The sequence below is a fragment of the Hakea prostrata genome, chromosome 2 (genome assembly GCF_041222555.1).
Source record: "Hakea prostrata isolate BN-2017 chromosome 2, UWA_Hpros_2, whole genome shotgun sequence".
Lineage (NCBI taxonomy): Eukaryota > Viridiplantae > Streptophyta > Magnoliopsida > Proteales > Proteaceae > Hakea > Hakea prostrata.
The window spans coordinates 57,993,923-58,019,164 of NC_142601.1; the positions used below are offsets into that span (position 1 = coordinate 57,993,923).

General features: G+C 39.8%; 2 protein-coding genes across 4 annotated transcripts in view; one reads left to right on the top strand and one right to left on the bottom strand.

Moving 5' to 3' along the window:
- Positions 1 to 2,760: 2,760 nt before the first annotated feature.
- On the top strand, positions 2,761 to 4,417 carry LOC149025209 (transcription factor MYB123-like). The gene is made up of 3 exons (XM_089143094.1): positions 2,761 to 3,037; positions 3,125 to 3,254; positions 3,420 to 4,417. The coding sequence occupies exons 1-3, from the start codon at positions 2,902 to 2,904 to the stop codon at positions 3,910 to 3,912; spliced, it is 759 nt and encodes a 252-aa protein (XP_088999220.1). The 5' UTR covers positions 2,761 to 2,901; the 3' UTR covers positions 3,913 to 4,417.
- A 3,167-nt stretch (positions 4,418 to 7,584) lies between these two features.
- Positions 7,585 to 25,242, bottom strand: part of LOC149025210 (RabGAP/TBC domain-containing protein) — a 54,886-nt gene continuing 37,228 nt past the window's right edge. For all 3 annotated transcript variants that reach the window (XM_089145434.1, XM_089145433.1, XM_089145432.1), the window contains 5 exons: positions 24,441 to 24,512; positions 24,135 to 24,251; positions 21,690 to 21,839; positions 15,914 to 16,014; positions 7,585 to 8,014 (listed from right to left, as the gene is read on the bottom strand). In XM_089145434.1, the coding sequence (XP_089001560.1) occupies positions 7,693 to 8,014; positions 15,914 to 16,014; positions 21,690 to 21,839; positions 24,135 to 24,251; positions 24,441 to 24,512 (762 nt within the window). In that variant the 3' untranslated portion in view covers positions 7,585 to 7,692. The remainder of the gene's footprint in view (positions 8,015 to 15,913; positions 16,015 to 21,689; positions 21,840 to 24,134; positions 24,252 to 24,440; positions 24,513 to 25,242) is intronic.

Sequence of the window (25,242 nt, forward strand, 5' to 3'; positions counted from 1 at the left end):
CCTGCTTCTACTTTAACAGAGCATTTGGTAGTTCCCTTGGGAACATGAAGAACAATTCATGGCTCTGCCAGCCTCATCACCCAATGCCGGATTTTATCCTCCACCCATTATCGTTCCAAAATACCAATTTCTTCAAAGACTATACAAACCAGAGTTCCATGACAAGAATCAAGATAGAAAAATCAATAAAATCTGATACCATAGGATGAAGGAGCATTTCTTGGAGAAGGCCTATCTCCTAATGTTCAAAAGTCCTTTTGCCAATGCAATGAAATCCCAATATCATAAAACATCTTTCTGACCTGAACAGCGTGCAAAATAGAAAATAACATTAGCTTTGGGTGTCAATCATTAAAAAGGAGTAATGGGGACATTAAATCTTTGATTCTGTTAAACCCATCATGGTACCCCACTCTTAGACATGTTGGGTCTACCCGATATTGTTCCAGATTTTACTTTTGAGATGGGATTTTCTATGTAGTCCTTAGAAACTGGGATTTCAAAATGGGCATTGAGCTAGCTCTCTCATGGTAGTGTTCTCACCACTCACCGACACTCAGTGGCAAGCAAGTTTGCCATCTTTTCGGCTTCTCTTTTGCCTTCCCTTTTGCATCCTGGGCTCTCTGAATTGACACTCCCTTATCATACTCATTGTAGTTGCCCTCCCACGAGTTTGATCACCTTTGCATTATTAGGGAAATACATACTGTCTTTTGTATATATTTGGACACACAATAGGTGTGTGACTCACGTTTGAATACTGAGAAAATAATTTAGGTATAGAACCCCTTCCACATCAGTTCCACTCTTTTTTGTAGTGAAGAAGTGTTAAGAAAGCAGTATAAAAGTGATTTGGACTCGCCTGCTACTAATTCCCCCTCTCTCTCTCTCTCTCTCTCTCTCATGGACATCTCTGCTGCTGCCTCTGATCACTCTCCTTTATGCCATGCAATCTTGGCATTTTCCCTCTGGCCATAACCCCTTAACTTCAATACCATGATTATGAGTTTCAATTTTCACATGACCAACGTTCCCAATGGTTTGATAAATGATAATAAGTGACAATAATGGCACGGCTACGAATCAGGAAAATCTGATGATGAAGGCACATTTTAAGCTTTCCCACTGCACATGGAAGTACCATATTCGTAATGTTCTAGTTGTTTTCTTCTTTCGATGTCATTCACTGATTATAATTGTGTTGAATGAGGTGTAGGGTTTAATTTCACAGATTCTTATATTGATCATTCAATTATGAATACGATCTCAAACATAGATCTGTGTGTGTGTGTGTTTTTGGTTCTTTGTACATCTAGTACTCTTCATCTATAAGGTCATGACAAAAACTGCTTAGAATACACATGCAGCTTCTGACTAAAGCATCATCGTCCCTCATCCTCACGGGGCTCAACTCATAGTTCAATTAGCAGTGGATACGTTAGGGATCATCATTAAAAGCTGAGATTCTTGGGTAGAAATGAGAAAGTCAAAATTTACATCATGGAAGTAACGAGGGGAAGGAATGATCAGGTTTCATATTTGATCATACAAGTTTGCTAAACGAAAAGAATCTCTGTCAGATCTGATATGATATTATCCAAAGCATGGTAGGGAATTAGCTAGGGACCCTTAAAAAATTCAAAATCCGAGTTCCTTAAAATCATTGATACAGTAGAATTCTGCTTTGGGTTAGTCTTAAGAATTACTGAAATATAATCATGCTTGTCTTGTTACTAAGAGAGGAATGAAGAAGATGAAATCATTCTCTGAGAAAGCTGATGTTTGAGGAAAGCAATGGACGAGAGGAATCCTACAGTTGTTAGAGGGAGTGGAGAGGTAAAGAAGGACGGATGCTTCAGCTTTCATCAGGACACTTTATTCTCTGTGATTTGTTTCTTTATACAAATAAGGACACTATTCTCCGCATTATAAATGCCCTCAACTAACAAAAGCTACTTGCAGCCCCCCCCCCCCCTTTTTTTTCTTTTTAAAAAAAAAAAAAAAAAGTAGAAGGAGATAAGCTTCCATTATTGATGGATCAACTCAAGTGTCACCTAATGGTGCCATAAACATGGAATGTGAAACTAGATAAGTTTTTGTTTTTATTTGAGGTTGTGTGCATGAGGGTTATGTATGGTCATGCATTTTTTTCTACTCAGTGGTGTGGGATTATTTCTTTCATCTTTATCATTGTTATTCTTGCATATATGAATACCTCACTTATCCGTATAGAAACTTGAATAAAACATATACTTTAAGATTAGTTGTCAGGTATCTATCACCAATCTTAGTATGGAACTACTAATTTTGGATGTGGGGTCATTACTTCTGTTTTTTAGGCAAAATTCAAATGATGTTCATCAGAGTGTACCCAAAATAAAATTTATACAAAATAATATCATGGTCACATAGATACAATGTAGAACTGGGGGTACAAGTACCTCTTGGTCTTCCACAAAATAGCTAACTGTCTGACCATGGGAATAAAATAACAGTAAAATGGTGTGGGCTTTAGTTTATTATCATTTTGTCCATAAAATGCTAGATTTGAATGTGATAGAAAAAAGAATGTGATATCATATACTTTTTTGTTTATTTAGGGTAAGGGATATCATATATTAATTTCTTCAAGGACAGAAATTAAAAGATGGAAGATAAAGTGAAAGCAAAGTTGGGACCTCTCTTTCTATCATTGAAACATCACCATTAATACAGCAACACATGCACGAGGGAGAGGATGAGTGACTGATAAGTAAGGGAAGTCATCCATGTCTCCCTCTATTTAAACCCTTTCTTGCAAATCTCTTTTGTCACAAAAACAAAGAGTATATCCCCTCTGTCCTCTTTTTTAAGGGGGAGATAAGAGGGAGAGAAAGATTTTGCTAACTAGATAGATAAGAGATGGAAAAAGAAAGAAGCCACAAGCAAGAGACTGGGCTGAAGAAAGGTCCATGGAAGCCAGAAGAAGACTTACTTCTCACAAGATATGTAGAGACTCATGGGGAAGGGAAGTGGGCAACTGTATCCAAGAGATCTGGTACAGAAATATCTGTCTCACTCAATATTTAGGTGTTCTTGAATCTGAATCTCTATGTTATTCTCATAATTATCCTTTGTTGTCCAGGTTTGATGAGAGGAGGGAAGAGCTGTAGGCTGAGATGGAAGAATTATCTGAGACCAAACCTGAAGCATGGAGAGATGTCAGAGGAGGAAGAAGACCTAATCATCAGAATGCATAACCTACTTGGCAATCGGTAAGAATTGCTTCTTTAAAAGCTATCCTTTCACGTCATGGTCATCATCTCTTCCCCCCTCCCCCCATCCCAAAAAAAAAAAAGAAATTTCTCAAACAAATAATGAAACCTAAATTGATCATACAGAGACTATATAGCTGACCCATTCTGCTGGGGGTGGTGAAGGTGGTCATTGATTGCAGGTCGGCTTCCTGGTCGAACCGACAACGAAATAAAGAACTACTGGAACACCCACCTGGCCAAAAAGTTTCCACATTACTGCAAGAGGGTGAGCTCCAAAAATTCCAATTGTAGTAACAAGAGAAGGAAAGTGATCTGCCATTCACCACCGAATCCTTCAACCTTATGTGCTAGTGCTAACCAAAGCCCTAAGAATAGCAATTCCAGTGGATGTGGTGGAGCCAGTACTTGTGATAAGAAAGAAGATGTCACAGAAAACATCAACAAGGGAAGCTACAGTAATGGAGATGGCAAGCTGGGAGTCAAAGTATATGATCATAATACTCCATCTCTGCCGCCATTGTTGGAGTCTTTGAGTTCCATTTGGGTGGAGTCATTTGATGAAATTGGTTCAGAGAGGTGGGCTTGGTTGGAATCTCCTTTCTGCTACTTCCCTGATGATATTAGTATGTACCCATCAGTAAATACAACCATATGATGCATAGTATAGGGCTGTCGTCTCTCAAAGGTTCAGAACTGTCTCTTTCCATCTGTGTTACAGTCCATCACAAGGATGAAATTAGTGGAACTTTTCTGCTGCTTTGCTTTCAAAATGCCATGAAAGCTTTTCAAGCATACACCATTAGAAAGATATCTAACCAAAGCATACTCTCTCAGTCTCTTTCTCCCTCTCTCTGACTCTGAAGTGAAAACCTTGGGATATGATAACCTTGGGATTCAAACCACACAAAACCCAACGACCATCCGAGGGCAGGTAAGGATCCACAGCACATCTGTCCTACGTGGAAACCGTATTCTTTACATCTTTTCTCTTCCCACAATCAGCGGGGAACACCGCGCAAAGAAAAATCTTGTCTATTTACTTACTATCATTAGTGGATAGAAAGTGGAAGTCTTTTACCTTTTGTTGACTTCAGTAACTTCACAAATCTGAGGGATGTCGCTTACAAGCCAATACAAACAAGATTTCTTTCGCATCCGAAATACTGTACACTCGACCCTTCTTAACCTGAGAATCAATTACTTCACTACTCCAGAAGTCTGATCAGATCATCAAATCACATTTTATGACGAATATCTCTTTTTAATGTCAACAATTGAGTACGTTTACTCAATTCTTCTAATCAAGTTCTAGTCTTTTGTGGGTACCAGGGAGTTCGGATCATTTATAGGACGAGAGCCAGTCATGCTTTCTTTAATCTTGAACATTATCTGGGATCTGAGAAGACTTTATCTTTCCACTAATGGAAATTAAAAGAGTTACCGGAGAAAAATAGCGCGCCTTACCTTTATCTGAAATTACTTTAGCTGCATTGAATAAAATAAGAAACAAATAAGTTTTATCTCCCTTATCAGAAACATTCGTCTACATTCTGAATACCAGATGATCAGTTTTATCCTCACGCAATATTTTCTTAAGAATTTGAGGAATGTCTTGCTACGAAAGAATAAGTGTGTTCGATAATGTTGAACAAGAAGACTGGCTGAGAAATCTAACAATTTAATTGAAAATAGAAGAACTTTCTGAAACCAATAACAGCAACTCCACGAAAAGCAAACCCTTTGGGGGCACCATGTGTTCAATTTGTTTCCATAAAACCTCCTGCTCCCTCTATATGTGCTTCATGTGTCAATACCAGTCATACTAAATGCAATTCAAAGTGTGGTGTTACATTTGAACAAGGTGATTGGCAAAAAGTCTCCTCCAATGGGTGAAATCATGTTATTCGGGACCTTTCTTGTTTTCAACACACGACAACAACAACAAGCCTTGTCCCAATTAAATGGGGTCGGTTACATGGATTATTGCCTTCCAATCAGTTATATTTGAAGTCATGTTAGATATAAGGCCTAAGCTATGCATATCCTTTCTTACCACTTCTTTTAAGATTATCTTAGGTTTACCCCTAGCACTTCTAGTTCCTTCAATCTAGATTACATCACTTCTCTATACAAGGGCATTTATAGGCCTTCATTGAATGTGAGCAACTCCCAGATCAACTCTAATTCGATCATTTTCTTATCATACCCTTCTTAGTTTTGCCACTTATTCATTTTAGCATCATCATTTTTGTTACACTGAGTTTATTTATATGATTCTTTTTAATAGCAACACTCTGTACCGTACATCATAATTGGTCGAACAACGGTTCTATAAAATTTTTCTTTAAGCCGAAATGAAATATGACGATCACACAAGACCGCGGACACACCTCATTTTTTTTTTCAACACCAAATATCTAATATGCATAGAGAAGCATTTCCAGGGCACAGTTAGAGAAAATTGCTTGGGTCATGCGCATTTAATGCAAATGGCTGTCAAGCCGAGATTTCGGACCATTGAATTTCGACGGAATGTATGGCTTGATGGTCCTGCACATCAAAATTTCGATCCGATGGTCCGGGATGTATGGCTTGATGGTCATGCGCATTTAATGTGCAGGACCAAGGAAGACCGAGGGGGGGACGAGGAGACAAAAGAACAAACGGACCAAACCGACAGGGAAAAACGGGTAATGAATGGAAGAAACAAAACCAAAAAAATAGAAAGGTCAAACTCGCTGAAGAGGGGAAACCGGTTCCCCACCCATCTACAAACGTAGGAAGGATTTAGTTTCTGTCTGGTCCACCCAAAATCCCTTGGTCCAGTTTGATCCCGCCAAACAGGCCCTTAGGCAGCTAGTCTGTCAGGATTAAGTTCAAGGAAGGTCTGGTGTGCAGTCCTTCCTAAAATCAGAATAGATTAACAGACGAACGGCTGATCAAAGCCCCCCAAATTCTATAGTCTGTGGATGAGAAATGAGCAAGAAAGAGATGAGTAGGGGAATTGTTTTAACACAAAAAAACAATCGCCTGAGTCTTATGAGACAAAAGAGTACAGAAAAGACACCATTTTCTCTCCAGCAGTAGATTACCAAAGGTGCAGAGGTTCGATAATTTACTTTCAATAGGCAAAATACATGATGTTCATACCTATTTTCCTTTTTTTTTCTTCTTTTTTTCAAACCAAAAAGGAAGTAATGTACTTTAAACACACTTGGCTCTTTAGTGATGATATGATAGGGTGTTTGACCAACCAAAAACTCCATTATCATGAAAGCACGTTTAATCATAGATACTTCATAGATTCATTGCTTTAACGGTGTTATGATGACACTCTTGAGCAACCATCTTCTAAGACTTGTAAAAAGAAAATTGTCGGGCACCAAGATAGATATGATACAACCATGATCAATAATTAAAGGCAAGAGCAACTTTTCGAGCCATGGGATCCACATTAATCAACCAGACCATAGAAACACCTCTTCATCTTCTTTTTCTCCTTTTCTCCTTTAACGAATGCATTCCTTGTCTACAACCAGAGGGCATATTTCCCTATAAGACACACATATGAGGACAGGGAACGGGCGGAAAGAACCCCACATAAGTTGGAATTGCAAGAACAAATCTTACCAGATCACACAAAATAGGTTTGTCGTGCCCTTGCAATAGTTGGAAATAGATATCATGATTAAAAGAAAACAACAATACTACTGTCAACATCATATCCATTTCTGAAATTTAAATGAGCATTTCGTTGTAAATGTGTGACACATGTCTCAATAGCATATCAAATGGTTAAAATCCATTTATAAGTCACATCAAGCATTAGGAAATGAATTTCGACCATTTGATACGGTACTGAGACATGTCACACATCTATTAGGAAATGGATGGTTCATTTCTGACAATGAAATGGACTCGATAAATTTCTGCAGCCTATGTACAAAAGAAACTTACATGCTAAGTAAACAAAAGTGGCGCAACTGATTTTCTAGGAGAATTACTATAAGAGTCTAGGACAGACTCTACAATCCACAAATAAGAACCAATTCCTCTTTCTAAAGGTAGAGCAACAATTATAGAACTAAGTCGAACTCAATCATTATTAGCCAAGGTAACCAACTATAAATATTCATATCCTCACCAGGAGGGTAAGTATTCCAGCTATAAGTATTCATATCTTGCGTTTGTGTGGTGCATTTTGCTTATTGTTAATCGTGAGAGACGTCACTCAACCTACCCGGTCGAGCACGTACACGTGGTTGAAGGGATGAGCATGATTTTTGCAACTACAATAGGCTCAGTGATGTTTCATCCAACAAGAGAATTACAAATCACAACAATAATAGGCAAAATCAAGTGAAGTTTCACCCAAAAGCCCATCCCGAATTATCATACGACAGTATGTTAATGTCAATCAGAACAGGAACTAATTTTATTCATCATCTTGTTGTGGGTAGAATGAACCATTCTCAACAGGCAGGGATGGTGGGGTCCCAGGTGGAATGCAAGCTTCCCCATTTTCACCAGCACAAATGCACAGAGCCTCCGCATCCCTAAGGGATGTGTCAAGATCAAGATGACCACTTAGCTCATTGATAAATTTCAAGAGCGTGTCAAAGTCCATCTCCTCGCCCATGATCTTCTGGCGGTACCTCTTCAGGATTGCAATGCACACGTACAAGTGCAGATGTTCAGACAAATAGTGAGACCATAGTACCTCCCACAGACGCATCGTCTTTTCATAATCAAATTCCCTGACATGTCAAAGATTGAAAAAAGAAATTATGTCAGCAAAATAGAGTTGCACAAATGTATATGCCAGTTATAAAGTCTGTTGTAATTGACAAAAATGGATTAAAACCACAAGAAGAGGATCCTAAAAGGAATAGACAATTTGCTAGATACTCTTGATTGACAACCAATATAACAAATCAAATAGAAAAGTTGCACATGTTTCAATTATTTTCAGAAGATAATAATGTTAAGTCTGTCCACAAATGACTGCACATCACACAGAAAGAAATCTATTGACTTCATTAAAGGACAATAGACCCCATCTTAGCCAGCAACTGGTTCAACCAAATAACATCCATTGGACCATACGATGGCTATAGCTCAAGACTAGAATCCATACTTCCAACAGCTTTTTACTTCTCCACCAGGTCAGACTATCAAAGCCCAAATAATTTGGTTATGGATTTGTAATATGCTCTGAAGGCATAGACAGTAATCAATAACTGCAACTCAAGTGATCAATAAAATACAAGTAGGCTTACCTAGAGAGTGAAAAAGGGAATTGTTTCCATATACCCAGCATATCACATAAGCGTCATAAGTTCCATACAACACATAACTCAGCCTAACACCAACTAAATGGGATAAGGCTACATAGATCCTGACCCTCCAATTAGCTCTGTTTGAAGTCATACTTGCTATAAGGTGATGCACCCTGGATTGAAGAGGTTCAACTAGGGGTCAACTTTCCAAAATCTCAACTCAAAAGGATTTTAAGATATTAGGATATTCGAATGAGATTCATAGTGGTTGGATAGTTTTTGAGAGATTTAGAGTAATGGTGTATACCCATATATGGGTTAAGTTCTTGAGACACAACATGAAAAGTTTTTGGAATGGAGTTAAACTTGGAGAGAACCTAGGTAATGGTATATAGGGATGATCCTCAAAAGTTTGGTACCATTCTAACGGTTAGATAGGTATAAATCTAAGTTGGAATTTTGGGTTTTTTGAGGAGTACGAAGACAGAAAGGGGGGGAAATGAAATTTTGACATTGGGATTTAGACAGTCAGAAGAAAATTTGGGGATGGGGATGATACAACTTACAATTTTAGAAGAGAATAACCTGTCAAATTGCTTATAGAAAGGTTTAAATCTTGCTAGAAATTCATGTAACAAGGAGGAGAAGACACATGAGAGAGAGAGGGGGTGTGTTATGTCATCGTACGTACCTCAGTAGCAAAATAAACAAAACTCAAAATTCAATTCATCAGTTCATGGCTCAACAGAGCAATTTTATCTAATATTTATAGCCACATTGGATCAAACTCAAACTACAACTCAAAATTAGAAACTAACTCCAAAGTATCCTATGCTAAAAAGTGAAGGCCTAACCCAATCCTTAACATATTAGGTCTAAATTGACTATGAATTTGAAACAATAAAGAAAATAGACTTAATACAGTACAATAAATTAATGACATTAATCCCGTTTTACTAATTTCTACCTCTTTTTAGGCCCATCAAATTGGGCAATTACAAAGTGAACGCATGAAATTGAAGGCCAACTACATATATGATCCAAATCTAGACTACTCCTACCAAAAGCCCCATCTGGTGATGATGCTGCAACACAACACCTAAGCAATGCATGTCTTTCCTCATTTCTTCTCCTAGAGTCATTTTAGGTTTGGCACTGGCTCCTTTAATTCCTTTAATCTGAATCAAATCAGTCCTCTGCACTGGGGCATCTAAGGCCTTGGTTGAGAACAAACATGCCACCTCAAACAACTTTCTTGTAGCTCACCATACACTGAAGTTATACTCACAAAACAGTTTAGTCTGATAACTCCTTTATCCTTCATTCTGCCAAACATCTGCCAGAACATCCTCATCTCAGCTGCACAGAGTTTTATCTTATGCCGCTTCTTGACTGCACTAAATTTCACACTGTTAATATTTAATTTTCTATTTTATCTCAGGTTTCTATTTTGGTTACTTTCTAATTTTTTTCATTGCTTGATTGATAAGTAATCTCCCCAGGATAGTTTCTTTTCTAGTGATTAGGAGATTCTATTCAACATGTAATGTTCCTTCTTGTTGTAACTCGGTTTAAGAAAACCTCCTAAACTGAGATTTGATTTTATATTATAAATAAAGTACCAGAGGAGGGCCAAGACATACATTCAACCTCTCTCCTTCTTCTTCTTCAGTATTCTTGTATTCTTCTTCATCACAGCCAGTCATATAATCGCCTCATAAATTTTCCGTGATGATTTAAAGGAATTTGTCGATTATACAACTGTCCGGACACACCTCTCTATTTCACTCATTCTATTTTAATTCTCTATGAGACACCTTTATATCACCTTCACATGTTATGATTGAGCCCAAACCGAAATACTTTGTAGAATCTGCCTCCCATCAGCATTCACCAACTCATCATCCATCCCAGCCTGAAAATAGTACTTTGTAGAATCTCCCTCCCATCAGCATTCACCAACTCATCATCCATCCTGGAGTAACTAAAGCTATACAATGTTAACTCTATTTTCATTCCACTTATCTTAAAACCTTTTGTATGACATTTGCTCTATTTTTATTCCACTTATTTTAAAACCTTTTGATTCCATGGTGATCTCCATAACTCCAACTTGGCATCAATCATCGCTTCCCTGTCAACCACCTAAATAACGTCATCAGTAAAAATGTACAGTTGTACACCAAGGAACCAGATCTTGAATGTCCCTAGCATGGTTCTCAGTAATGGCCTATGTCGTATCATATCAAAATCAGTGCTACGGAATATATCTCTTTCTTCAAAAACAAAAAATTATCCATTTGCATCACATTGTCTCAGCTGATAGCCCTAACACAATACCATTGATAGGTCTATTAAAGCCTACAGTGAGAGATCAGAAAGCATAAAACTGCATCTGACAATATGACACAGTACACCGAAACTTCGTATTCTCCCCCAAATTTCAATGCCACATCTTTCGGGGTCTTTTTTTTTTTTTGGGGGGGGGGGGGGGGGGGGGGGGGGGAGGGGTTTTCAGTGCTAGCTTAATCTGAGGCCAATAAACACAATGTTAGTGTTATTTTTGCCTAAAACCTAGCTCAAAGTGTTGTTCTTGATTGGCACATGTTTGCCTGTATGCGGGCGAAACAAGAAGTTTGGAACATGCATTTTAACAAATGTAAACACAAATATTATGTAAGAGAACACTAAGATTTTCATTAAAATGCAACAACAAATACAAGTAAAATTCAATACACATGTATTTGTAGGATTGGATCCATCCACTGGGTCATAGAGGAGTACTATGAATACTAGACATAAGCAGACCATAATAGGGTATGGATAAAATTATCCATATAGTCCATCACTGCCCTTCTATGCATAGCATCATCAAGATAAAGTAGATATCCTATCCTAGGGAACGTGTCGTATGGCCAAACTGTAACCCAGTTGGGAAACTGGCATAACGGACTATGTTGGTCCTAATAGATATCCAAAGATGGAGTCCACAAACGATGCACCTAATCCATCCCCATATCCATATGTGAACATGCTACTAAAATCAACAGATGAATCACCATATACATATCCATTGCCATAAGCCCTGTACAGTATCACACCTTGGAATTTTTGAAATTTCTGAAATTTCCAGAATTTCATCGGAATTTCTGAAATTTTGGCGGGCTTCAAGTGGTGAGCTCAATGGTTGTCTTCTCCTGTTAGGAGTTTGACTTGTGGCCAGAATCACAAGTTATGGACTCCTCTACACCGCATGGAGTGGGTACTTGCTCTCCATGCATATGGGATCGAGCCATGCTCTTAGGCATGAATGGTATGACTCAAAATGGCTTTCTATCTCACTGCCATTAAAGGCCATTTAAGCATGAATTAATCGAGTGGGCGGTCAACTTCTTCACTCCACTGTTCGCTTATTTCTTCTTAAGGCTAATGGAAACACATCCTAAGAGGTTGCTTGAAAAGACAAATACTGGGGAAGCAAAGGTGAAGAAGACGACACAGGGGAGAAGAGGGGAAACATGAGGAAGAAAACAAAATTGCAAGGGAAGGGAGAAGAAATCACATAAGAAGAAGGGGAGAAAAGAGTGCACATGCACATAGGCTCTATTCATTCTTCTCTACTCCATGCTCAATATGCTTAATAACAAGCATATAAAATCTAACTAGACTAAAAATCATACCTTGGGTGAGCCCAACACTATGTGTTGTGCATCAATTCTCCCACTCCCAGAGTGTGGTTCTTTCTTTTCTTTTTTCCCTTCATTTTTTCTGTGTATGCGTGCGGGTGGGGATTTTTTATTTTTTTTTTGTGGGGGGGGGGTTAGGGAAGAAAGAAACTCAACCACAACTTGCATCAAATGAAAAGGTCAGCATCGACATCAACAAACATTGGCTTTGATGGAGGCGATGATCCAACAATCCTCACGATGATCAACCTCTATGATGTAGTGAATTTATGGCAACAACGGGCAAAAGTGGCAGAACTGTAATTTACTGGATTGCAAATTATCATGATTCTCCACAGACAGTAGAAGGTGTGATGGAGTCTCCATGTGCTTGAGGCACCTACAGAAAACAGAAGACTTCAAAGGACACAAGAGGAGAGAGAAACCACATATGCAAATTTTTTCTTTCTTCCTCTTCTTTGATGATCTTTTGTCCCTTGCTTGTGTCTGTTCTTTCTTCTCTTCTGCACAACTTTCTTCTTTTTCTCTAGAGGTGAAACTGAAGGGTGGAAAAGTTCAACTGGTTCACAAAGGGAAATGGAAGGCAGTGGGTACTATACTAAGGGAATATCAAGAGGGATGAAGCTGGGTTTCAGTGGGTTGGGGTTTCAATTTCACTGCTTTTTTGTTCTTTATTTTTTTATCTCTCCCCTTTATTCTTGAAACTGCTGTAACTACAAGCAAAGAAGGGAGGATTATATGTTGTTGGAATTTTTGGAATTCAGCACAAGAGGAAAATGAAGGGAGAAGGTTCTCTCTTTTTCTTTTTTTTTTCCTTTTTTGGGGGAGGGGGGGAACACCATGGGACCGTCGCTAAGGTTGGGATGGATTTAGAGGTTATAGCGGAATGTGGTAATGATGAAGCAAATTGCACTGGCACCCCAAAATAGAGACTGTAAAGCACTGACACCCCATTTTATGTTTAAAAAACACAAACACCCCATTCATTAAACACACTGGTCCATTCTGTTAGTAAAACCATTAACCCACAGTTTGCTTTTTTTTTATTCCAAAAATACCCTTACCAATCCTTAAAACCCTAACCCCAATTTGTTCTCTCTCATCACTCGGGCTCTCCTCTGCTTCACCGTCTCCACCTTCCTCCGGCAAAGCGGAAATCTTCATCGGATAGTCTCTGATTGTCGAATATTGGTGAGTTGAACAGTTCGTCTTCGTCGTCTGATGAAGTTGAGGAGGACGAGCAACTCTCATCATCGTCGTCGTCCACGGGATCATCGTCGTCGTCGACGGGAAGTCTATGCAAATTATGCACGCAAGCATGTGATTTTTGCAAATTTGCAATGCTTCGTTCTTAGCAGCAGTGGTCCCCTTGCCCACGTGCTCTTCAAAATGCTTGCTTTTATTCTTAGTGGACCCCGCCAGCCAACCCACCTTCACCTTCCATGGAAGCTCCGCCCATCTGCTTTAAAACCACCACTAAAGAAGCCCTATTGTTCTTTCTCTTCTCAATTCCTTCAGTTTGTTGGTTCATTTCTTCTTAGATTCCATGCGATGCGGATTCCTTTCTTTCTCTTCTCATGAATCTCTTTGACACTAGCTTAATTTTGGTGTCTTTGAATTCATCGGTGGCCAGAGTCTTACTATCATACAAAGCAGAGCTGCTGCTGCTACCCAACAGCGGGGATCGAAGCCCTGGCTGCGACTCATCATCAGCAATAGCAGGCCTCCTCTTCTGATTCGTCGAGAGTGCTTATTCTGTTAATAACTGAGATTTCCAGTGCTTCCATAGAAACCTGTTGCAGAGAGAAAAACACTATTATGAAGAGATCTACCTAGCTTCTAAATTGGCCTGAAGTTGAAGATTGAGAAATGTAGAATTGATTTGAAGTAGGAAGATCAGGAGAGAAATTGAAGGGAATGACAGGGGGTTTTATAAGCAAAAGAGGGAGAGATGGTATTATGCTGAGATGGTGGATAACGCTAGGCGGAGGTGTCAAAAGCTAACGAGAATTAACAAAGAAGAACTTCACGAGTTCTGGTTACAGATATCGGACCAGAACTGGAGACGGTGATGAGAGAGAACAAATTGGGGTTAGGGTTTTAAGGGTTGGTAAGGGTATTTTTGGAATAAAAAAAAAACAAACTGTGGGTTAATGGTTTTACTAACAGAATGGACCAGTGTGTTTAATGAATGGGGTGTTTATGTTTTTTAAACATAAAATGGGGTGTCAGTGCTTTACAGTCTCTATTTTGGGGTGCCAGTGCAATTTGCTCTTATTTTTTTATCTCTCCCCTTTATTCTTGAAACTGCTGTAACTACAAGCAAAGAAGGGAGGATTATATGTTGTTGGAATTTTTGGAATTCAGCACAAGAGGAAAATGAAGGGAGAAGGTTCTCTCTTTTTCTTTTTTTTTTCCTTTTTTGGGGGAGGGGGGGAACACCATGGGACCGTCGCTAAGGTTGGGATGGATTTAGAGGTTACAGCGGAATGTGGTAATGATGAAGATAATGGGTTGGGTTTCGCAGAAACAAAAGGAAGGTGGGGGTCACTGCTATGTTGTATGTTCACAACTCACAACAATGGAAGGATAACTCACGATATCTCACTTTTCCACAAAGTAGAGACAAAATGGCATTTGAAACCTTGGATTACTGCAGCTCAGCCGAGATCTCAGGTATCTTGGTGATACCTTGTATATCTCAGTAACTGTCTTGGTTATCTCAATAATATCTGGGTTACCTTGGTCATCTCTCAGATATATCATGGCCAATTCTCGAAGAGATCTCAGTGACATCTTGGATATCTCAGCAAGATCTCGGTATTATCTAAGAATTTCACTGTAACTTTTAATGCTTCACAGTCAAATCTGGTCTTCTTTTCAACAAAAGAAAATTATCCCAATAGACGCTATCTCGCCCCAACTCAATTTTTTTTTTTTGAGGGAGCAAGTTGGGCATTGATATCAAGATCTTGATATATGGTCCATCCACAGAGAAGAAATTAGGAAGAAAAATAAAGATGAGTTGGAGGGACATAAGAGATAGGAGGATGGAAGGAAGGAGAGGAAATAGCATGGAAAATAGACTAAGGAGGTGAAGAATCCTAGAGGGATGGATTTACCCAGGTGTGGGCTCTGATACCGCTTAATGGGGAACAGAAAAAGTGAAGACGATGTATGGGGAGTAGAGGGGAAACCTGAAAAGAAACAAACTTGCAGGGGGAGGGAGAAGGGAGAAGTAAATCGCATAAAAGAAGAGGGAAGAAGAGTCCGCACATGCACATATCACTTCTATTTCACGCTCAAAACACTTGATTACAGGCACATAAATAATACAAGAAACATACTTAAATAAGAAAACAAGTATACAGTAACTCTTAATAATTTTTAAAAACTAATTAAAGCAATTCCTCTGTATCTTACATTCTTACCCAAATATCTACTAGACTAAAATCCCTAATTAGACCTGATTCTCAACCTGGGCTTCCAGGTGGATTTGGGTGTTTCCAAGGCTGTGCTGCATCAACAGATCTACCACTTTGTGGACCAAATACCATGTCATAAAGATATGGATCGCATATTTACATGTAGAAAACAAAAATAGAACTTTGTGTTTCTTGCTAGGGGGGGGGGGGGGGTGGCAGGGGAAGAGTACACATAATGAATCCAGATTAGTATGTATCTCACTTGCCTTTTGAATTGTATGAGTATCCAGCGGAAACAAAAGAAATAGTTCAAGCAGTCATGCTGCTTGAAATAATTGTGCAATGGGCTATCTAACAACTCCACCAGCTGCAACAATCATAAAATGCAGTTTCATTAAAAAGAATTAAGAAACTCATAATAAAATCTTAGAAGAACATAGTCCTTCAGCAAAGTAAAGAAATTCAGTCAGATATAATTGGATACACCAAAATACACTAGCATATAAAAAAAACATGGGAAGCAAAAAAATAGAACTATAATAGCATATGAATAGGATTTATAAAAAAGTAAGAACTAAATTTGAGATAGCACTTGAACCACAATTATCTATAGATGGCTATAAGATGCCACGTCTTTGATCATTGCACAATGAATAGTGTTTGTTGGTCACCCAAGGACACGCAAAAAAAGTAGATCAGAGAAAGAGAACGGAAATTAGTAGTTTTTTCATCTATCAGAAACTGGTACCAAAGAGAGCAATTTGAATGGTTGGCTAGTTCTCTCCTGGTGTAGAAGGTGCTTCCAACCATCCTCAATTTAAACAACCAATCTTTCTCCCATGTGAACTAGCCATCGGTCAAGGAACCATGGTTTTGCTGAATCACCATTTCATTTTACCCTCCTAAGTAATTGCCTGTTCTTAAGAATCCCACACCCATTCTGTTTGAGCGTCTAAACTCCACCCAAAGAGTATATGCACTAATGCACCAAATATGAAATTATAAATCTTGTAAAAACCCAAGGGAGATAAACTTGGATCAAAAGAGGATAAAACAATGTTGCCCCAGCATTCATCCCAAAAGGAAAAATGTTACACTAGCAAACATATCTAAGATTTTTCAATAAAGAAATTTCTTCCTTAACAAACTAAACCTAAAAGCCAATGTGGCACATGATGATCACAAGCATATTACAATGATTTTCTTCTTTGTGAAGGCAAAATTCTACCTAAGAGAAGTTATGAGTGTGCAGAAAGACATTAGAAAATTTTTGGATCTTAAAAGGGCTCGATTTTCCTTTTAGTGTGGTTTTGGGCATTGTTGTCAAGGTGTTCCATTAAATAGGCATCCTGGATTTTTTGGATGCGATGGGTGTTTTTTTTGTCTAAAAGGTGAGCTCCTTGGGAGTTGGGACACTTAGGATGCCTAGGCATTGACTCGGATGCCTTAGCACATTTAGGTCCCAAGGTTCTTGAGTTTTGCTCCTTTTTCCGAAAAAAAAGTACTAATTTGATACCTTATTAATGTTTTAACTAGATGTATGTAATTTTGATAGACAGTACATGCACTTAATCATTTCATACATTTTTTTATAAAGGGACAATACCCCTTTTAGCATTTAGATCGGATTGTAATCATTGTATGCCACCCACTATACATTGCATATGCTTGGGCTAGCGATGGCAAGTGGCTTTGGCTCCTACCACAATCACTGCTGCAGTAAATATGCAATTCAGTGTAAATCACACATATGTTAGTATAATAATGCACTGCATATATCCTTGTAAATTGTGCAGTTTGTGGTTATGTAACAATTTATTCCTTGATTAAATGAAGTATAAATTATATCATTAAGTATGCAATTATGTTTCTATCATTATGTAATTATGTGATTCACTAATTTTATAATTATGTGATTATATTATTTTACAACTCTTTAATTATGAAATTTAGTACCAGAACACTGATAAGATCTTTATAATATCTTGGAAAATTAATACAAAGTTGAAAGAATTAACAAGATAGACTCTGGTTTCTACGGTGCCAGTCACCCCCACACCTCATAGCGGTGTCCCTCAGCCTACAGCTGCCTAAGAAAGCTCTCATAAAAATATTCCCCCCTTTCCTCCTAACATCTTACCCCTATTTATAACCCCTAATCAACCCTAATTATCTTTCTCTCTCCTCAATGTAGCCTAATACTGTGATCCCAGGTCTCTATCATTACCGGCCCCTCGAAAATCACCTTGTCCTCAAGGTGATGGAAAATTATAAACTTGGTCTTTACATGTTTGCCACGCAACCATGCCAGTTCCACATTCTGCACAACACACCTCCTTGGAATCCAATAGATGCAATAACCACATAACTCCAAACAACCCAAATGAAGAAAAACCTTGGAAACTGCAGCTGAGTTAAAGAGTACACCAAGAATAGCTATTGGAACCGAAATCAGCTGAACAGCAATAACATATGGACTCATACAAAGCACAACGCCTGCTGTAGAAGGCGTACAGTTCGTCTCTGACACACATGTCCAACCAAAAATGGAGTCTTTCGCAAAATAGAAAGTGCCAACACACTCCTCAAGGTCGCCGTCGATCCTAGAAGGTAGCCTCGCTGCCGCATGAGCCACTGCAACTTTCCTCTTGACTGCGAGCAACCGTTGGCGGTGTTGGATCGCTGAATCAGGTGCAGGTTTTAAAGAAGAAGAAGGTTGAACAGAGTAGTTCCTAAAATAACCCTGTTTATGATGTTTGGCAAATGGGCCATTAGGTTTTTGGACCCTTATTTGCTTGGGCATTAAAGCAACTACTGGACTGGGCCTCAAAATATAACACCTGATGGGCTGTTGTCTAGCATCTTGACCCTTGAGTCCATAAAATAAGTGAGTGGGCCACTGGTCTTTTGAATTAATTTGGCTCTTTGAGGCCCACACTTTTGACTTTGAATCTTGGGCACGTTGCTCAGTTCGGCCAAGCTTAATTGGCCCTAGTACTTCTTTTTTAACCTTTGGGCTGCAGCCTATGGATTTGGGCCTTTGGTTAGTCAGGTCTATGTGGGTTCTCCAGGCCCATTCCATGGGTTTATTACACAGAAATAAATAGCCCAAACAGCCCAGGGGTCTAATACACTTGAACCACACTTTGACTTGAACCGCTGGTTCAAACAATTTCTTCCTCTTTACTTCACCTACGATCCTTACCCTCACCATCGCCCAGATTGTCGCTGCTGAATCTGGAAAAACCGATTTCAGCTCTTCCTCAACGAGATTTCCAGCGATCAATTTCCCAATTTCCTTATTTTCTGTTGTCGATTGTAATATCTCCTTCCTCTTCAGAATTGTAAACAATCCAATCAATTCCTCAATTTCCTTATTTGCTGTTGTCGAGTGTAATATCTCCTTCCTCTTCAGAATTGTAAGCAATCCCAAAAAATCTGCAAACGATTTCACCATCAAATCTAATTTGGTAACCAAATCTAAACAATCTGCAAACGATTTCACCATCAAATCTAATTTGGTAACCAAATCTTGGAGATCTATCTCAATGGGAAACTGAATTACTATTGTGCTGTAAGGTTTCCGCCATTGTTGGAACTGAAACCAATCCACGACTGCTACCGTTTCCTCCAGCGTAATCCAAGGAGGTTTCGCTGGAGTTCTCGCTTCCCCGTCGTCCATCACATCGGGCCGATGTGGCTTCCACATCTCTCCGTCCGTGAGGCCTTCTCCCTCGCTTGGGAGCCCTAACCAATCTGCTTTCATTTTGGGTCGGAGCATCTCGGACAAATTTCTCCTTTGCGCGGAAATTGTTCAAGGCTTCAATAGATCTTCTCACTCCCCGGCTGCTCTTCTAAAAGTGGACCTTCACAAAGCCTTCAATTCTATCCGTCAGGATTTCATTAGCGAGGTCCTCTCTGCTATCAGATTCCCTCCGACCTTTGTCCACTAGATTGAGATTTGTATCTCCACCCCCTTCTTCTCCATCATCACAAATGGCTTCCCTGCTGGCTACTTCCCCTCCAAGGTGGAAATCCGCCAAGGTTTCCCTCTCTCCCCCTACCTGTTCAACCTGTCTCTCGAGGTCCTATTCCGTATCCTCCAATCAAACACGGATAAGCTCGTCATCTCTCCCATTCCCAAATGCAGATCCACAAACCTTACCCATCTCACTTTTGCAAACGATGTCATGATCTTCTCCAAAGCTGACCATCAATCTATCTCCACCATTCTCTCCTCCCTCTCGTCTTTTGAATCCCTTCCGGTCTCCGTGTCAACCTCAACAAGTCCACTCTCTTTCTCTTCAGTGTCTCGAATTCTACCAGAACCTCTCTTCTGCAACTCTCAGGGTTTAGTCCTGGCTCCTTCCCTATGACCTACCTTGGTCTCCCTCTCCTCCCCAATAGGCTCACCTGCCACCATTGCTCCCCTATGCTTGATCACATTAGGAAAAAGCTTCAACTCTGGAAAGGAAAGCTTTTATCCTTTGCTAGGAGAGTGGTGCTCATTCAATCTATCCTCCAATCTTCTTACCTTTATTGGAGTGGTATCTTTTCTATCCCCAAATCCATCATCCAGTCCATGGAATCCCTCTTCTGTGTTTTCTTTTGGAAAGGTCAAAAAGCTTCTAAATTCCTTCATCCCATCTCTTGGGCCGCAATCTGCCGTTCCAAAGCTAAGGGTGGCCAAGGCATCCGTCGCATCCTCAACGTTAACTTGTCTTGCCTCCTTAAGCTCATTTGGAAGATTGCTTCCAAGCATGACTCTATCTGGGTCTATTCTTACATTCTCAAACAATATTCTATTTGGACTACTTATTGCCCTTCAAATCCTTCTTGGATCTAGAGGAAGATTCTTCTCTTTCGTCCCTGTGCTCTCTCCGCCATCTCTATTCAAGTCTCATTTGGCTCCTCCACCCTTTTCTAGCTAGACCCCTGGCATACATTGGGCACTCTCTTCACCCTTCTTGGTCCCCGCACAATCTATAAGACTTGCAACCCTAAGACTGCCACCCTTGACATCTTCATCTCCCATGGGCCCTGGTCCCCTCTCCCCCACCCAAGTCTCACACATGTTTGGAATGTACTCCCCCTATCCTTAACCTGTCCCAAGATACCACCATTTGGTCCCCTTCGCCATCCAAACCCTTTACCACTTCCTCTGCGTGGAACCTTCTCCGCTCCCCTCATCCCCCAGTCCCTTGGTCCCATTCGGTTTAGTTCAAAGGTCACGTTCCCCGTCATACCCTCACCCTTTGGAGAACTCTCAACCATGCTCTCCCTACCCAATCCTTCCTCATCAGCCACCATATCCCACCAACCCTAGTTGCACCCTTTGTTGGAGTGGTTCAGAGGACATTGACCACCTTTTCTTCTCCAGCCCCTTCTCCCGTCCCCTTTGGGATAGAGCCCTTTCTTCCATTTGGCCCCGCTCTAGCCGCTCACACAGGTTTGTTAGTGATTGGTCTTGGATCTCGAAGAATTTTGCCAATCACTCCATTTGCGATCGCCTAGGCAAGCTAGTCTTTAGTGCCACCATCCATCATATTTGGTGGGAGCGCAACTTTAGAAGATGGACTCCCAAATCTCAATCCTCAGACCTAATTTCGAAAGCCATCTACTTTGATATATCTTCTATATAATTTTCCCTTCCCCATCCCCCTATTGCCAACAACCCCATAAATAGGTTAATTGTTAGTTTCTGAAGTCTCAGTTGCTCTCTCATCTTGAGCTTCTTGCTCCCCCCCTCCTCCCCTCTTTTATTTCAGCTCCTTTGTAATCTTCCCTTGTTGTGTTGCTGCTTGTTTTTAAATATTATTTATTCATCCAAAAAAAAAAGGAATTATTCTACAAGGTCTTGATTCATGAGTTTGAGATCAGATTTAAGGGAAGATAAGTTTCTACTTTAACCAATCCAGGACAAAAACTTTCACAGGAAGTACAGTATTAAGGATTATCCTTCCCAGTAGACTCACTATTCACTGTGATGGACAAAACAGAAAACATGCAAGAAGAGTATGCTAGCAACCAGGGGATACATACCTTTGATAGTGCAAATAATTGGGAGTGCATGCCATTCTGGTCACGATTAAAATTGGGGCCAAGGCGTTCCATCAATGCAACAAAACACCAAAATGATTCTGACTCATCCCTCATTACAAATAATATTGGAGACAAGAGATCACTCATACCCTACATCCAAATAAAGTTAGGGGGGAATGAGAACAAGTACGTTTTATAATTAAAAAAGCATCCTGGATGACATGAAAATCAATGAACTGTGGTTATAATTGAAATGCATGGTGGTGAAAATAATAAAATTAAGAGTTCTTTACTGGTGCCACCTTAAGTTTTTTTTTTTTTTTTTGGGGGGGGGGGGGGGGAGAGAGTCTCCCCCCTTAAGTGGAAAAATTACGGGTGACCCACATCCAAAAAAGTGCAATATTACTCGTTATCCACTGTTAGTTTAAAATTGAAATGACCGCTTTACCCATAAGGGGGTGTTATGACAAAATTACCCTTCCAAACCCAACCCTTAGGTGGGTCATTCACCCATCTTCTACCTACATGTTGGCTGCAGGAAAAAACCCGACACCACTGAACCCCAGCCGGAAATCTCCCACCAATATCCCCTGCTGGAAATCTCCATCTGGACGGGTTCCCTTCTCTGCTTCCTTTTACACCTGGTTGTCATTGGTGTGGAAGAATCCCGATCTGGACAGGTTTATGGATGACCATTTTTAACTACAGTTACACGCTTCTTGGTTTCCTTAAGTCGTGGAGAGACTCTGATTTTCTGATTTCATTTGATTGTACTTCCCAGTTGGTGAAAGAATTAAAGACAAGAGTTACTTTTAAGCCTTGAAATCATGGGTTTATAACATATGGAGCTGAAAAGTTGAATTTATTGGAGAGGGGAACTAGCAAAAAAATCCATACAGGGGTCTTGACTTGCAGGGTTCTCATAAATGAAATTTTTGGTATTGAGGGTTAGTTGATTTCTGGGCTTCAGTTCAATGAAACTGTTCTGAGAATTGAAGACCTTGATCTACACTTCACTTCATCGCATTTCTTCTAATCTTCCAAACAGATCCGGCAGCCACAGAATTTCTAGCTGCTGGTCTTCATTTTATAAACGGCGGGAGAATCCAGTGATGGAGGGGGTTGTCATGTGAGTGAACAGAGAGAGAGAGAGATTGGAATGTTTCAGCGGAGGAATTTGGAAGACTCCATCTGGTTATCTCCAAGAAACCACCGCCACCTTTGATAGGAATGAAATTCCAGGCAAGGACGTGGATTTCCCTGCCGATAATCCTAATATCTAGGTCAAGAACGGCACAGCAAGCCCTATAAACACCATCAGAGATCACACAGCAACTGTTTCTCAACTCGCAACAGAGATTATTAGAAGTAGGCTGGGAATCACAGGAAAGTAGACTTAGGGTTCCAATAATAACCACGAGAAGACAGAGCACGCAGATCCAGAAACAAAAATACTGACAGGACGGCGCGCGGCAGAGAACCGAACCTCGGTGAGAAATGGAAACTGAAGGGGAGGAGGGTTGGGGAAGCACCGTTGAGGGCGGCGTGAGAAGCCGCACGACATTCTCCACTCCAGACTCACAGTAGAGAGAAAGGGAAGAGACAGGTGCGTCGGAGTTTCTACCTAAACAGGATTCCTTATTTCAATGTTCTTGTTTCTGGTCTTAGTTTCTTAGACTTCAAAATATAAAAAAACCTGTTCAGATTTGAAAACAGGAACTCTGATTTGGAACAAGAGAGAAACAAATCTGAGGGAGAGAGAGAGAGAGAGATTTCCGGCAGGGGGGCACTGGTGGCAGCTAATTTCCGGCAAACAAGATGTAAGAAGAAGATGGGTCACCCAACTAAGGGTTGGGTAGGAGAGGGACATTATGGTCATTACACCTCATTCAGGGAAAAATTGTCATTCAATTTTCAAATTTTGAAATCACCAACAGAATCACTAACAGTGGGGTAACGAGTAATACTGGATTTTGCTGAAAGTGGCTCACCAGTAATTTTTCCACTTAAGGGGGGAGACCAGAGTTTAACCCCCACTTAAGGTGGGTACCAGTAAAAAACTTTAAAATTAATGATAGCTTTAGCCTTAGCCAAGACTAGAAACAGCTTGTTAAATTGTATGCAAGATTTTCAAGACAACCAAACAAGAAAATAGGGGAACTTTTTTTTCAAAAAATTATCCATGAAAGATTACAAGATTAGTGACATTCTGAAACTGTAAGAAACTAAGCATTTCCCTGGATTAGAAGATTAGTGACACTTGGAAACTATAAGAGAGAAACTAAGCTTCCCCCCCCCCCCATGTTAATTTACCACCAATGTTACCCCCCCCCCCCCCAAAAGAAAATATATATATATATATATACACACCAAGCTGTCTGTAGAAAGGGCACATACCAGTAATGTCAAATCAACCTTTCACAAAGTTAGCTATTCTGTACCCACCTGGCAGTAACCAAGATCGAAGTTGTAAAATGAGTAAGTCAACAGTATGTCCCGGAGAAGCATCACGTTGGGGTTGTCATCGCCATCATAGAAGGACTCAGATCTATCTGTTCTTACCTTGAAAAGGAAAAAAGGAAACATGTTAAAAATCTCCCATTTGTATTTCAACCCACTTTATGCACTTTTTTTTTTGGCCAACACCACTTTATGCTCTTGAATCGTATTATGTGATGCACAAGTTCAAAAATTGATGGTTAATTTGCTATCCAGAAAAGTAGGACAACAAAAGATGATGGTTAACATTACCACGTCCTTCTCAATGAGACCCTTTCTCTCCCTGAACTTCGAAAACCTTTTCGCCTGAGCAGGAGAGATACTCTAAAGAAGGAAAACACAAAAGATTCACATTAGTATAATTACGTGGAAAAAGTTGAGAGCAGTTTCCATAAGAATACAACATACAACAAGCACAATTTTTTCCAGGAATGTATATATTATAGATGGATCCTTGAAGGTAAAAAAAACATATTTTTCTACTGGCGGCCTTGGAAGGTTGATCAGCAGCCATTCCTATTCCCCTGATGTAGCCTCAAGTGAATGAGGGCTAGTTCTTCTATGATTTTTTTTAAGAGAACTAACTCATATGGGGACCAAGAAAAGGTTTCTTGAAATATTGCTTATGGGATATGAGGGTTCCCTGTGATATGGGCTGCAATGCAATGATATCTTGGGGAAAAGGGTTAAGTTAGGGTTTTGTGGTTAATGTTCATGCGCTCTCAAATAATATTTAGGACCTTAAGGATCCATGGGCCATCCCATGGAAGATATGGAATAAATTACTTAAGATGGAAAACTAGAGTCTATAGGTGTCAAAATGGGTTGAAACGTGGAGGGAATGTAGGTAACAATATAAGGATATAATCCCCAGGTTTAATGGGTTCTGGATGGCTAAATTAGAAGATATAATGGTGTTCTTGTTTTTTTTTTTTTTTTTTTTTTTGGGGGGGGGGGGGGTGTTCTAGAAGTACAAAAAAATCAAGAAAATAGTTATATCTTGAAATCAGGCAATCAGAATGGGATCAAACTAGGATCTAAGGTCACTAGTATT

Excerpts from the sequence above, each read along its gene's own strand:
- LOC149025209 (XM_089143094.1), top strand. The coding sequence starts at position 2,902 with ATGGAAAAAGAAAGAAGCCACAAGCAAGAGACTGGGCTGAAGAAAGGT. Across the intron at positions 3,038-3,124 it reads AACTGTATCCAAGAGATCTG|GTTTGATGAGAGGAGGGAAG; the intron begins GTACAGAAATAT and ends TTTGTTGTCCAG. Across the intron at positions 3,255-3,419 it reads CATAACCTACTTGGCAATCG|GTGGTCATTGATTGCAGGTC; the intron begins GTAAGAATTGCT and ends GGGGTGGTGAAG.